Source organism: Rhinolophus sinicus, linkage group LG02, assembly GCF_036562045.2.
Source record: "Rhinolophus sinicus isolate RSC01 linkage group LG02, ASM3656204v1, whole genome shotgun sequence".
NCBI lineage: Eukaryota > Metazoa > Chordata > Mammalia > Chiroptera > Rhinolophidae > Rhinolophus > Rhinolophus sinicus.
Window position 1 is genome coordinate 167,160,003 of NC_133752.1, and position 15,589 is coordinate 167,175,591.

The 15,589-nt window shown below is 35.8% G+C and overlaps 1 protein-coding gene across 2 annotated transcripts in view; it reads left to right on the forward strand.

Moving 5' to 3' along the window:
• The window catches only part of RECQL (RecQ like helicase), a 30,620-nt gene that overhangs the window by 13,599 nt on the left and 1,432 nt on the right, over positions 1-15,589 (forward strand). For both annotated transcript variants that reach the window (XM_019738171.2, XM_074325941.1), the window contains exons 5-14: positions 681-787; positions 5,133-5,331; positions 8,538-8,704; positions 9,445-9,526; positions 10,551-10,699; positions 10,791-10,908; positions 11,419-11,557; positions 12,979-13,070; positions 14,101-14,320; positions 15,253-15,382. In XM_019738171.2, the coding sequence (XP_019593730.2) occupies positions 681-787; positions 5,133-5,331; positions 8,538-8,704; positions 9,445-9,526; positions 10,551-10,699; positions 10,791-10,908; positions 11,419-11,557; positions 12,979-13,070; positions 14,101-14,320; positions 15,253-15,382 (1,403 nt within the window). The remainder of the gene's footprint in view (positions 1-680; positions 788-5,132; positions 5,332-8,537; positions 8,705-9,444; positions 9,527-10,550; positions 10,700-10,790; positions 10,909-11,418; positions 11,558-12,978; positions 13,071-14,100; positions 14,321-15,252; positions 15,383-15,589) is intronic.

Consider the following 15,589-nt stretch of genomic DNA (forward strand, 5'->3'; position numbering starts at 1 on the left):
TCCATGATAAGGTCTTAATCTGAGTTTTTTAAACAAGTCAGCCCTCTGCTTGAAGTTATTTTAAGGAGCAAATTATAGAAACATAAGATATGTTTTAAGTAGTGTAGAATAGCTCTTATAGCAGTCAACAATTTCAGTTACAAGAGAAAGAGGGTATGTTACCAGAACTTCATTTAGTCAATAAACTTCACTGATTTCTACTCAGAATAAATTATCTGCTATAGTAAGTGGAAAAATACTCATGTAACTATCATTTTTAATAATACAGGTTGCTGTTTTTTTTCCAATAAATTTTCCCTGATGTCACTGGATAGTATTTGACTTAATTTATATTATTTTACTGAGATTACCAATGCTGATTGTTAATATTGTTGATGAGTTAAAAAACATAATAATGTCGGTGAATTAAAAATAATATCTGTATTTTTAAAGGACTGAATAAGGGAAGAGATTTCTGTTTAATCTTATATTTGCTTATTTGGCTTATGATCATTTATTCATATCTTCCTCCTTCATTAGCAAGGGTAAGAAATAGATAGTATATTGCTAAAGTTGCACTGGAAATTAGGCTGAATTGATGGGGTGGTGCCCACAAATTATGGTAAAGATGGTGAATGGTCGAAACTTGTTTTGGTGGTGGTATAACATTTAACGTAGATTTTTTTTTTTTCCCCTTTTAGGTTTTACTCTTGTGATTTGTCCATTGATCTCTCTTATGGAAGACCAGTTAATGGTTTTAAAACAATTAGAAATTACAGCTACCATGTTAAATGCTTCTAGTTCTAAGGTATGCGTCTGTGGTTTATTATTATTATTATTTAAAATTTTAACTCTTCACTAAAATAGGAGCATTAGCCACAATTGGGTTGCTTATAAAATTATAAACTGATAAGAATTAATGTCAGGAATTGTAAACTACTGCTCAGGGATCAGTTTCAGCCCACTGCCTATTTTATGTGCTTTGTGAGTTAAAATTGGTTTTTATATTTTTAAATGGTTAAAAAAATCAAAAGAAAAATAGTACTTTGTGAAGTGTGAAAGTTATATAAGATTCACATTTCAGTATCCATAAATAAAGTTTTATTGGAACACAGCCACACTTGTTCATTTACGTGTAGTCTATGACTTTTCACAGAGTTAAGTAGTTGTGATAGTCGAGACCATATGGCCCACATAACCTAATATTTACTATCTGGCCCTTAACAGGAAATGTTTGCTGACTTGTTTTATATTATCTATTATAAAATAGTAGGCAAGAATTCTAATTGTGCAATGTAATTAAATACAAAAAATGAATTACTAACAAGATACCCTACCCTGGTGGAATTTCTACTGTTTGGGAATGGACTCTCTTACCTTCATCTGCAGAATAGAGCATTTTCCAGCCAATTTTTTTTTTAAAGCATTTTATTGAAATTTTCAAAAGTATAAAAAAGTAGAGATTATAAAAACTGTTTTGTACATATTAACCACCTTTAACCATTATCAACATATGGCCAATCTTTCTTCATCTATCCATCCCCAATTTTCCCTACCTCTTCCCAGTTGGTTTATTTATTTGAAGCAAATCCCAGACAGCATACCATTCCAGTTGTAACTTCTTCAGTATGTATCTCTTTTTAAAAAGATAACTATAATGCCATCATCTCACCTAAAAAGTTTAATATCAATTCTTTAAAGTCATCAAATAAAAATATTCAGATTACTCTGTTTTATCAAATCTTATGTTTTTTTGTTTGTTTGTTTGTTTTGTTTTTAATTATGGTCCCAGTAAGATTCATGCATTATGTTGAATTTGGTTGATATAGTCATAAGTTTCCCCTTATTTCTTTTTTATTTCTTGGGCAGATTATATGTTGAAGAAACTAGGTTCTTTGTTCTGTAGTTTCTTATATTCTGGATTTTCCTGATTGTGTCCTTATTATGTAGTTTACTTTTTTCTTTTAGTTAGATCTGAAAGCTTGATTGGATTTAGATTTGGATTTTTTTTTTTTTTTTCCTGGGACTGCATGTCCCATGGCATCACTAAGGAGTTACAAAATACCCGGTTATTTTTTTGTGATGTTAAGCTTGATCATGATTCAGGTGATATCTGTCTGCTCTGTAATTATCAATTTCTCTCTCAGCTTTTCCTCTTATGGTTTTACCAGCCACTGGTGATTATTGCTTATCTTAGAGCTATTACTTAATTAGTGGGTTATAAAATGGTGATATCTAATTGTATCACTCCTTCATATATTAGCTAGACTTTTTCTTAAAGAACTTTTTCCTTATTAACTTTCTTTACAGATTGAAAATTCTTCCCCTTTCTTTACCAGTTTTCAGAAAGTATTGGTTTCCAGCATTCTCCAGAAATGGTTAATAAGGTCTTTGTTTTTGTTTTTTTCCCTCAAGTATCATTATAAACATGAATTTTAAACATTTGATATATATTAATTCACAGTTATTATTATTCTTTATGCTGAAATAGTCCCATCTTTGGGCAGTGAGTGTATTTAAATTGGCTCCTGAACCTTTTTATTTCTTCACCTCATAGCTTTTGACTCCTTCCTTTCTCTTATAAAAAGATAATGAAGGCTCATTTTGTATATTTCCTCCCAGGCCTGGAATCAGCCATAGCTCTAAGAAATCCTGGCTCCTTTAATTTTTCCCATATGTTTTTGTTTTATTTAAATTTTTGTAAATTCTTGTGTCATTATAACTGCGCCCTCATTCAACAGAATGAACCTATGGAGAACTTTGCCTTCTAATACTGTATCTCCTTAAAACTGAAAAAAGAGCAATGATTATATAAATATATATACATATATAAACAAACACATTATATATATATATACGTTTGTATATACATATTATATATGTATCAAGTAGTTACAAAGGTGTAGCTAAGTACAAGCTCCTATCTATCACTATTGCTTGGAAAGTTAGGGAGAGAGGATAAGTCAAGTCCAGTTTTCTTGTTGTTTTCACTTGTAGTTGATAGGATGAGAATAGAACTTTTTTTTTGAATGTTGCTTCTCCACTTATTCTGCCAGAAGTTCTATTTTTTTTTTCTTTTTGCATCTGCCCATTTCTGAGGATATAGCCTTGTGTTTGCTCTCCTAAGATTTCTAGGACATTTTGGACCAGTTGTAATGTTTAATATACTTTGGCTATTTCTTAACAAATTAGGAATATCTCAGGGAGTTAACAAACTGCTTTGCTGGGACGATGAAGGCAGTTTTGACTTTCTCTTTCAATCACATTTACCACTGTTCCTTTTTTTTTTGTATTAAAAAAAAGGAAACATCAAATTAGGTCTTCAAAAAATCAGAAATTGTCGGAGAAAACAATGGAGCAAATTGTCTGAAAAAGGAAGAGTGCTGCATCATGTTGATCACATTTATTGGAAGGGTTGGAGAAAAATTAAAATGCAGTTAGCTTAAGAATTTGTGTTATCTGCAAGTCAACTCATTTCAGGAGTGGAAGAATCCTTGGTCATTTTTTAGTATCAAAATTTACACAGGTTTTTTAAAAAATATTTTTTACATTTAAAGAGGAAATCTACAAAGTCTCCTATTTTCCACACAAGATAAATTCCTTGCTTCAACCAGCTCTCAGTGGAGAGGCATCTAGTACAACACCACCTCCCTGGACAAAGAGCACTGGAATATTCTGTTTTGTTGATTTATACAAGGTTGGAAAATTAAGTTTGCGAACTTGTTTGTAAACAAGTTCTATGTTGCTAACCTTTTTTTGATATCAGAGGGATTATCCATTATGAATTTGTACCAACTGGACAAACAGTTAACCAAGTTTACCATTTGGAAGTACTGAAAAGGCTGCGTGAAAAAGTTAGACGACCTGAACTCTTTGCCAACAATTTATGACTCTTTCATCACGACAATGCACTAGCTCATGTGGCACTGTGTTTGAGGGAGCTTTTAGCCAGTAAACAAATAACTGTATTGGAACACGCTCCCTACTCACCTGATCTGGCCCCAATGACTTCTTTCTTTACCCGAAGATAAAGGAAATACTGAAAGGATGACATTCAGGACATCAAGGGTAATATGATGACAGCTCTGATAGCCATTCCAGAAAAAGAGTTCCAAAATTTCTTTGAAGGGTGGACTAGGCACTGGCATCAGTGCACAGCTCCCCAAGGGGAGGACTTCAAAGGTGACTGTAGTGATATTCAGCAATGAGGTATGTAGCACTTTTTCTAGGATGAGTTCGCAAACTAAAATTGCCCAACCTTGTATACCTCTTCATATGTTTCTTCATCAATATGTGTAGTAGTCACAGTTTTCTTCCACATCTCCCAGTATCATATTTGTTGATCATAAGCATGTAATCTACGTCGAAGCTCTTTGTCATTTCTCATTTCCACATAAAATGAGCCTGATGAGAGCCAACAGCCCTTCTACGGGGTTGGTAGTTTATTACTGGTCCACATCCTCCGACATGTTTCAAACCCTAACACCATTGTTTCCTTACGCTTCTTTTGGTCTTAATTAGGTGAGAAGGAAAAATATGACACCTTATCTGCAAAATATTGTATAAAATAGAAACAGCACTAAGAATCTAATAACTGATTCTTAAGATTTACTTTTGTTATATATATAACATAAATATATATTTCATATTATAAAATCTTACTTCAGTGACTAAAATGCTTTATAAAACCTACATAAAGAGGTTATCAGGAGATTTGATAGCATCATTAAAGTAACTAAACAATAAATTGTGTTCACAGACATATGTGATAACAAATATAATGTTAACATTAACAAAACACTTCTTTATCACCATACCTATTGAATTTAGCTCACATTTTGGCATTTATTATGAACAATTTAGAATTGTGCCTTCATAGAATAAATGCTATTGTAGTGTCTTGACATTCATTTCTTGTTCTCCTTTTGTCAAATGAGATTATTCTTTTATCAACAGTTTGGGTGTAGGTCAATAACTAAAATCCTGTTTACATAGCTGCCATGCTGTGAGTCCTGGGATGTGGTTTCAGTTTTAATGAACTAAGTAGGAGCTGTTACAACAGCGTGAGGCTATTGCTTTTTAGTAATGACCCACTTCCTTTACTACTTTCTACTCCAGCCTGCTGTCATTGTGTCTGTTTTTCCTTTCAATAGAGTCATGTGAAATGGGTTCATGATGAGATGGTAAATAAAAACTCCAAGCTAAAGCTAATTTATGTGACTCCAGAGAAAATTGCAAAAAGCAAAATGTTTATGTCAAAACTAGAGAAAGCCTACGCAGCAGGGAGACTTACCCGAATTGCTGTGGATGAAGTTCACTGCTGCAGTCACTGGGGTCATGATTTCAGACCTGGTATGTATGTCGTTTCTAGAAAACTTGATGCTAGGGACTATTTTCTTACTCAGCATTACAGGATGAAGAAATCCCTGTTTCCATTAAATTTATTCTCTTAGGCAGTTATTACTCACTTCGTCTTGCCACTTCTCCCAATCTATTTCCCATTAAGTTTTTCCCTATCTTAGAAAATCGTTTAACCACTCACACATTTCCTCAAGCCAAAGTTTTAGCAGTTACCTTTCTCAGTCAGGGTCCAGTCAGGAGACAGAAACAGTATTTGAACACAGAGAATTTGATATAAAGAATTAACTAGATCAAGTTTGGTTATAAAAAGCTAACTGAAAAAACAAACAAACAACTCTGTGGTATCATGGAGGTAAAAACTAAAGAAGCAACTACCATTGCTAGGGCTGGGGGAATAGGAAGAAAAGTTTGGAACTCATAAGGTTTGGAAATCTAGAGGAGGGGTGGTCTCATGGTGCTGAAACTAAGAACTTCCTGGTGCTGGTGTCTCTTAGTGGAAGCAGAAGTGGGGTGGACCCGTGATGAAGCTGGTTCTCCAAAGGTTGGGAAAATTGCCACCTGTATTCAGCTGCTGCTGAGAGACTGCTGCTGCAGGGAGGAAAAAGCCCTGCTGGGGTGACATTATCAAGGACACAGACAGGCCCCCAGGAAGTAAACAGGAAGGGACAACACCCTTCTTGGTCCCCAGCCTTGTACTCTGCCTTCCAGGACCAGCTGGCAGAGCAGAAAAGCAGTGTGCACATTGCCTGCTCCAGCACCACATAGCAGAGTATGGGTGGGTGGAGATGGAGCTGAGATTAAATAACTATTGAATGGCACATCCTTAATTTATCCTATCTCTGCTGATGCAATCCACCACCAAGTCCCATCAGCTCTGCCTCTAAATTGAGTCTCAAGTTTGTCCACTTCTCCTTGTCTGTACTGCTATCTCTTAAGTCCAGCTGAGATCCTTTCCACTGACTGGTCTACAGTAGCTCCCCAACTAGTCTCTGACGCCAGTCTTACCCTTTTATAGCTCATTCTCCACACACCGACCAAAGTGATCTTTTCTACATATAAATCAAATCATGTTACTCTCCTCCCTAAACTACCCCATAGGTTTTCTTTGTACTTCGAATAAAATCCATATTCTTAACGGGTCTGTAAGGCCATATGTGTTCTGTCTCCTGTTTGTTGCTGACTTCCTATTCTTCCTCATTATATTCTAACTACATGGGTTTATCACTATAAACACTCTCTGGTAATAAGATATGGTCTACTCATTGTATTGTCTGGTCTCTTTGCTTGAATTCTAGTTCCATCTGCATAGCATCTTGTCTTGTTCACCACTTTATCTCCAGTGCCCAGAGACATGCTTGGCACATAACAGAAAGTATTTGACATGTCTGTTGATGAATGGATGAATCTTGGACTCTATCCTCCCCTTTCCTGGTCACCCCAACTCCCACAGTATCCTAATAGTCACCAGGACCTGTAGGGTTCTAGTTTATATGCTTCTATTCATTTCTTTCTGATCCTGCGTCATGCCTTATTTCATATTCTCTTATTACTTGTTTTCTAGTCTGTTGCCACCTGTTAACTTGTTTCCCTTTCTTCAGTCTTTTGCCTATTCCATCCCATCCTTTTCACTGACACCAAAAGATGATTTCCGAAACGTAACTCTATTTATATAATGTCCCTTGTCTGCTTTTAAAATTGCGTGATGACTCCTCATTTCCATAAGCTTCTTAGAATCAACTAAGTCTTAACTGAAGTGTGCCTTTCTCTCTGTACTCTTCTGTGTAACAGCATCAGCTCTGGGCAGGGAAGCAGAGCCTAATTGTGAATGTTAGGAGATAAGGGATTTATTTTAGGAAGTAGACCCACCACAATTGTGGAAGGAGCTGGGGAAGTGAAGGTCTGAAGGGAGAGAGAGTGGAGGATCAGAGAAAAGTCACTGACTAGTCCTGAAGCACTGGTGTGGGAAGAGCAGCGGAGCTTGTTGGGGAACCTGCAGCTGGCACAGCCAGTGCCAAAGGGGATTGCAAAGGGGAAGCTCACCAGAGGTCACTGGTAAGCTGCTTTCTCCTAGTAGCTGTCGCCTCTGTGGGTCCGCTTCCAAGTGGGGCCCCTGTTGATGAGCAAGGCCTGTGTTTCTGAAGAAGAGCTGATGGAGGAGTAGAAAAGAGCTAGGACAAGCTAGGCCAGGCTGGGCATCTCTGCATATATCCATCAGCCTCTGCCTGGAAAGAGCTCAGATAGGAATGGCAGCTGGTTCACTTCTGCCTCCCATACCTTGCTCACGTTCCTCCTTGGGGCCAGATCTAACTCAGAACCATACAGGGAGTGTAGTTCCCTGCTTACCAGAGTTGACAGTAGATCCATGAAGCACTTTTCTCTGTGGTTTAGCCCCACGGAACTGCTTGCTGTTATCTGACCCTGTCGAGTAATTTCATGCCAGTATGTCTGCCACGTATATGCTGTTTCCTCCACCTGCTGTTTTCTTCTTCCCTTCCTAGTGAACTGCTGCTCATTCAAGACCCAACTCAAGTGTTCGCTCCTTGGAAACCTCACGACTTCCCAAGCAGTTACTGTCTCCTCTAGTTTCATAGGAGTCCTCTGCCTTAGCATTTAGCAATTTCTGCCACATTTCCTTTTCACTCTTCTCCAAATAATTTAAGTACTTAGGGAGTGCTTAAGGACAACTTATCTAGTGATTTAGATGTATATGACAAGGGTGACCCCAGAATGGTCCCCCTGAAGTAGCTTATATGAAAAGCAGTGCCCTCCCCAACCTTTTTCTGGTCTGCACTTGGCGCTTTTGGATGCCCCTGATGGTAGAAGCGTTCTGGCTTACGGCCTCTTTCATCTCTTGTCAGCTGTAATAGAGTCAAACACTGTGGCTTCTCTGAGCAATGCCTCTTGAATCCTCTGTGCAGCAGGTGTAGACCATAGCTTCCTGGAAATGTGTAGGTATTCACTCTCTTCAATAGGGAGTTCCTCTTGTGACCAAGAGCAGTGTTTCTGAAGAACCAGTTAAAAGTATAATAAAGCCTGCCTATTCAAAAAGGCCGCAACTGCAGATTTACTGAGATAAAGAGCTGCGGAAATCAAGTTACAAAGCACTCATTGATTATCTGCATCTTGTTAAAAGGGCTTAATTTACTCTCTTCCTTAAAGGATAGAAAGAGGGCCACTGTGTATTTTCTTTTTTCCAGATTATAAGGCACTGGGTATCTTAAAGCGGCAGTTTCCTAACACAGCACTCATTGGGCTGACTGCAACTGCAACAAATCACGTTTTGAAGGATGTTCAGGAAATATTGTGTGTTGAAAAGTGTTTTACTTTTACAGCTTCTTTTAATCGGCCAAATCTTTATTATGAGGTATGTAACTTTTATATCAGTTTACAGCTTTTGTGAAGGATTATGGCAGAGGTTACCTTTTCATTATGTTCATTTACATGAGTAACAGTTAACTATGTTTAAATGTTTTTAAAATTAGGAGGTAATTATAAGCAGATTTATTAATGCGTTCTTTTTATATCTCTTGCGTTTTTATCTCTTCTACAGTAGGTTAAGTAGAAGACACTATCTTGTTAATAAATGTATGTACATTTTTGCAAGGATGGAGAGAAAGCACAGACTGATACCAAGGACCCTACTGACATCCCTACTGAACTTAATTAGGAAATAATACAGAATTAATATGTCATTAAAGATTTGCTGATACTGCCTGTTTAGACTATATTTGATATATAACCTTGAAAGTTAAATAACCTAACAGCTGTTTTTTTCTTTCTTTCTAATTCTTTTAAGAATGGACTTAATATTTTTCCGAGTTTTCATTTAATAGTTGTGCCATGGTTTATGGTTTTATAAAAGTAGCATCAGACAATAAAGTCTCGATCTTTATGAGTTATGCCTCATTTCTGGTAAATTCAAAAATAAGGATCGAGAAGAGGCTGGGAGGTGGCAGGGGTGAGGCAGATGAGGTGAATCAGATGAGGCGAGTGAAAGTAACAGAAAAAACGCTATGCTCATGAAAGAATGGCACCTTCAAAGGTGTAAGTGACTACTTGGATGGTACTCATTAATATACTTTTTAATAAGTTGGCTTTTTTTAGGTTCGGCAGAAGCCCTCAAACACTGAAGATTTTATTGAGGATATTGTAAAACTCATTAATGGGAGATACAAAGGGCAATCAGGTAATAAAATAACAAACCAACTTTGAAGACTGAGAGGGAACTTTCAAAAAATTACTAACATTACACTGATATAATATACTGATAAATGATTAGCACCAAAAAATATTAAGGCATAGCAAAAGATACTTGAACATGTTATGGTAAAATTTGCTTGGTGATCTTAGGAAGTGGGTGTGGCATTTCCTAATGGCACAGATTATGAGTCATAAAACTGATTTATTTTTGCTTATTTATACTTAATTGCTTTAAAGAATGGACCGAATGACATAAGGTTAATTTTAGACAGCAAGTTTTAGTAAGTAGCCACTGTTTATAAGATAGAAGGTAAGCACCGATATTCTAAAGGGATATAAAATATAGTCCCTTAAAGTAGAGGACAAGTTAAAGAAATAAATAGTACATATTGAATGAGTTAAGTATAGATGGAGTTGAGAGATATATATACATTTGTTCCAGGATTAATGAATAAGCAAGTGTTCCTGAAACAAAGACGTTGTGTAAAAGTAGCATTTCAAAACTGTCCTGTGGATTTTCGGGAGATATTAATGGGTGCCCCCAGTAGAAGGAGTTCCAGGGTCAAATAAGTTTGCGAAAGGCTGCAACTAATTATTTCTCCTAAAGATTCAGTACATTAAAAATTTTGACCAGACGTGCAAATAAATAAACTTGTTTAACTTTGTTCAGTGCAGTCCCCCAGATTCATTTGCATGTGAAACTTTTTCCCCAGCACTCTTGCTAATGTCTTATGGCGAAACCAGTGTGAGCAATACTACGTAGTGGGAGATAAAGTTGGAGAGAGAAGAGAGGTAATGGGAGCCAACACTGGTGGCTTGGCTCATTTCTGCTTTACAGCCAACTGGTGATCAAATCTGGAATTATTCCAAAAAGTTAGTGTGTTAAGGTTTTGGAATTTTTCATAAATCCTTTTTCCCCATACATTGTATTAATCAATATTTGTGTGTGTAAAAATTCTCTTCCAGGAATGCATTGTATATATCTAACAATTGGGCATGTTTTCCTACAGGAATCATATATTGCTTTTCTCAGAAGGACTCTGAGCAAGTTACAGTTAGTTTACAGAAACTGGGAATTCGTGCAGGTGCATACCATGCCAATATGGAAGCAGAAGATAAGACCAAGGTTCATAGAGGATGGTCAACCAGTGAAATTCAGGTTAAGTATACATCTTCAGTAGTAGCCTAATTCACCTTTAAGAATATTTTAGCTTGACTTAATTGACATATAAAATGTTAAAACATTTTAGGTAGTCGTGGCAACAGTTGCATTTGGTATGGGAATTGATAAGCCAGATGTGAGATTTGTGATTCATCATTCAATGAGTAAATCAATGGAAAATTATTACCAAGAGAGTGGACGTGCAGGTAGGTGTAACTCAAATCCAGAAGTCATTTTTTAAAAAGCTTTTCCAGAAATAATATAAATGCTGTTTAATAATTCTGTATTTTTAATCTCTATTGGCTACTATTTTTAGAATAAACAATTAAGTCTTCACAGTTTTATACTTATTTGCCTATGCAGAAATTACACTTAAGTTCTATTGGAGTGTTACGAATTATTTCCTGTTCTGTTTACTCAGATAATTTGATGTCCATCTTTGCCTCCTGAATTTCCACTTAGTGGTTTCCAATCTATAATTAAAATAACTGGATTACTTATGGACCCATTTTTAATAAAACTGATTTCTGATAAGACTTTCTAGTTATTGTTTCTTTTTTAATTGAGGGCAGCTGTTACAAACTAACTTTCACATCTCTGAAATTTCTAGATGCAATATAGACAATGAAGCATTGCCAGCGAATTTTACATATATTATTTTTGCTTGTTTTGATTTTTAAAGTAATTATGCAATCTCAAGATATTTCATACTACAGGTCGAGATGACATGAAAGCAGACTGTATATTGTATTATGGCTTTGGAGATATATTCAGAATAAGTTCAATGGTGGTAATGGAAAATGTGGGACAACAAAAGCTTTATGAGATGGTGTCATACTGTCAAGACATAAGCAAGTAAGCCACATACCTTTTCATGACTTTTGTCAACTAAAGACAAGCACAATTTGAAAGTCTATGTTACTTTGAGTACTTAGGAAAGTCAGTAAATACATTTATAGAACATCAAGTGCAAACATGTAAAAGCAGTTTTCTGAAGGGTAGAAACCAGTGCATGAATCTGCAGGGTCTGCCTTAATCCAAGAAAATATATTTTCTCTCTCTCTCTCTCTCTCTCTCTCTCTCTCTCTTTCTTTCTGAGATAATTCTCCCAAACTGTATTTTACTGAAGGTTTTGACACAAATTAACAGTGAATTCAAGCTGTTTTTTCTCTAGCACTTGTGTACAGCTACATAATTTTGAAAACGTGTTGTAAGAGGTGTTTTGAGAGTTGAGCTGAGTAACACATACCATCCAACCAGCTGATGGGCTGATGAAATAATTAAGAGCAGGATCAAGTTTCTCCTTAAGAAATACATGTAAATCTGTTTAGGGTGGCTCTAGTTAGAGCATATAGCTCCTTGATGGCTTCTTGGTCTTAGTCATCTTTGTACTCTTATTGCCCATCACATAAAAGGACTCAGAAATTTTGAAGTGATCATCAGTGACTGGACAGCGACAGAAAATGTTGTTTCTTATAGTTCCTTCGATAATCTAGTTAAAATAATGAGAAAATGAAATTTGTCTTAGATGTCCGGTAGAACCCCATGAAGCATATATTGGGGTTTAGACTCAAATTGATACTGTGAAATACAAGAAAACTTTTTTGCTACCAGAAAGGTTTTCTTCATAGTTGTAAAATACTGAATCTTAAAATGAATCTCAGACAACTTCTTAAAAGCTATATTTATCAAGTACATATGGAAAAAATTATGTGTGATGGACAGATTAATGGTCACCAAAGATGTCCACATCCAAATTGCTGGAACCTGTGAGTATATTACCTTACATGGCAAAATGGAATTAAGGTTGCTAATCAGCTGATCTTAAAATAGGGAGATTATCTTGGATCATTTGGGTGGGTCCAGTATAATCATGAGGGTCCTTAAAAATGTTGAAGGAGGCAGAAGAGGGGGAGGAGGTCTGAGTGATGTGATGTGAAGATTCAACAGTTTTTGGCTTTAAGGTGGAGGAGAGGGGGCCAGGAGCCAATGAACACAGGCAGCCTCTAGAAACAGGAAAAAATAAGAAAACAGATTCTCTCCTGTAGTCTCCAGAAGAAATACAGTTCTGCTGACACCTTGATTTTAACCCAGTCAGACCCATGTCAGACCTCTAGCTTATAGAAACATAATAAGTTTGTGTTGTTTTAAGCCACTAAGTTTGTGGTAATGATATGGCAACAACAGGACATTAATACATTACCCTGTATTTTGAAATAGGGATTCTTAAAACTTTATTAGATCACTTAATAATTTGTATCTCTAAATGTTTGCAGATGTCGTCGTGTATTGATAGCTCAACATTTTGATGAAGTATGGAACTCAGAAGCGTGTAACAAAATGTGTGACAATTGCTGTAAAGACATTTGTGAGTTCACTGATTTTTATACTTTTATAGGCTCATAGATACGGGTAGGACTACACGAAGGCAGTATTAGACCCCAAAATGGATTTGAAAGATTATACAAGGTGTGAATAGAATTTTCCAGATTCAAAAGTAAGAACAGTTTTGAAACAAAGGCAAATAAAAGGAAAAGCCATACGTGTATGCATGTATTTTATATTGCTATACTGAGGGCATGTGAAATTTTTAAGAAATGATGAAGGAAAGTTTAAATTCCTCTGAATAGAAATGTTATTTATATTAGAAAAGGCTAATCTCCAGTACTTTATAGTAACTGATTGGGAAGAGAATTTTAGTGCAGAGTAGAGATTATAGTGAATCATTTTTGATCCAGATAATCGCTACTTATAAAACAACTAATTTACCAGTGTTTTAGTACTCTATTTTAGCTTTTCTTTCATCTTTTGGTTTTCAAGAGCTGGACTAACTAGTTCTTTACTGAATTCTGATGCTTTGGTAGATGAAGGTCACCACACCACAATTTTAACTTTGCAGCTAGAGAAACTTGTTTGTGAGTTTATTAGACTGTATTTTACTGACCAAATTAACAACTGTCTGATATATAAATTACGATGGTAGTGTAGTTAATAACTGGGGATATCTATCCAGGACACTTTTGTGTCCAAATCAGAGTAGCTGTGAGGCCATACTCATTTTCAGACTATTGCTTAATGAGCACACATCAGGTAAATATGCAGAATACACTGACTCTCCCATAAATACCTCTTAGAAGCTGCCATGTCTGGCAGACACTCTGGTTCCTGGAACATACCCAAGGACCGTCTGATAACCAGGTTATTTTCTTAACACCACTGTAAATCTCACCATGTCTTACAGAGCCTGCGACTTGGTTAGTGCTCGACTTGGGGAATGGCCTAGTTTTAATGCAGAACACATTAGCAAATCAATTTGATGACTCGTTTTCAAACCTGTTTAACCACTTAGGATAGCCCATCTTTGCCCTAATTTCTAAACCGTGTCTCTTTCATTATAGCATTTGAAAGAAAGGATGTAACAGCCTATTGCAGAGATATAATTAAGATCCTACAGCAGGCAGAGGAAATGAATGAAAAGCTCACGCCACTGAAACTGATGGATTCCTGGATGGGGAAGGGTGCGGCAAAACTGAGAGTAGCAGGTGTTGCTCCTCCCAAACTTCCTCGTGAAGACCTGGAGAAAATTATTGCGCACTTTCTTCTACAGCAGTATCTTAAGTATCTACAAACCCATTTCTTGTGCTTTGTGTTGTCTTCATGACTTTATTTTAAACAGCACACTATACTTTTATTTTTTATTCATGGAATAAGTATATACAGAGGGTGCCAAAAAAATGTATACACATTTTAAGAAAGGAGAAAACTATTAAAATTGTAATACTTTATACCGATAACAAAGGTGAATACAAGTCACGTTTGACATCTGCAGTTACAAGAGGTGCTCAAAGTGGTTACCATCAGCGTAATTTCAATAGTTTTTTTCTTTCTTAAAATGTGTATACATTGTTTTGGCACCCTCTGTGTTTCCCATAGATTACTTTGAAGAAAAACCCTAATTTGTATATATAACAACTGTAGAATACTTTATATAATTTTCATGTATATTACCTCATTTAATCTGAGCAACATTGCCAGATGGGTAGAATAGACATTCTCATATTAATTTTAGAAATAAGAAAACTAAGATTGTACAGGCATTAGTTATATCTCAGTGGATCCATAAATAGGAGATATGTTAAACTTCAGAAATAAAATGGTAGAATGTCCAAAACCAGTATTATCATAAACATGACGGTTTATTCAATCACAAGAATCAAAAATTGGCCAAGTAAAAATAGACTATTTTCCTCCACAATATATGATTTGAGTCTTTCTCATTTTTATAATTGCAGCTAGACAAATAGTTTTGCAGTTGTTTCATATGAACTTTGAACACTATACAAAATTTACCTAAAAACTACAACTTTGATTGATTACTGCACGTCAAAAAAGGAAAGCTAAAATACTTCCTATAAATTGCACTTTTATAGTATAAGTTTATTTCATATCAATGTATTACTTAAAATTACTGCACTTCTGGTTATTTTTATAAATTTCATTGTCTTCTGTAAGTCAGAACCTTTCTGATTGTTGGCCTTTATCTTCTGCAGAGAAGACTACAGTTTTACAGCTTTTGCTACCATTTCATATTTGAAAACAGGACCTAAAGCTAATCTTCTGAACAATGAGGCCCACGTTATCACCATGAAAGTAAAGAAGTCCACACAGAGTTGTTTCAGGGTAAATGACTGGCTATTAATTTTCAAATATTTTAAAAATACGTTAAAGCCTATGGGATGCTTTTCTTTAACTAGTACTCTCCTAGGCCCAATTAAACATAAGAGGTAAGTCAGTGTTGTTTTTAGAATCTGGGTATGGAAGAAAGAAAAAGATACCTTTGTTTTCTGTGCAGACATTAAGTGGAAGAATTTAGACTAGCCTTTTAAC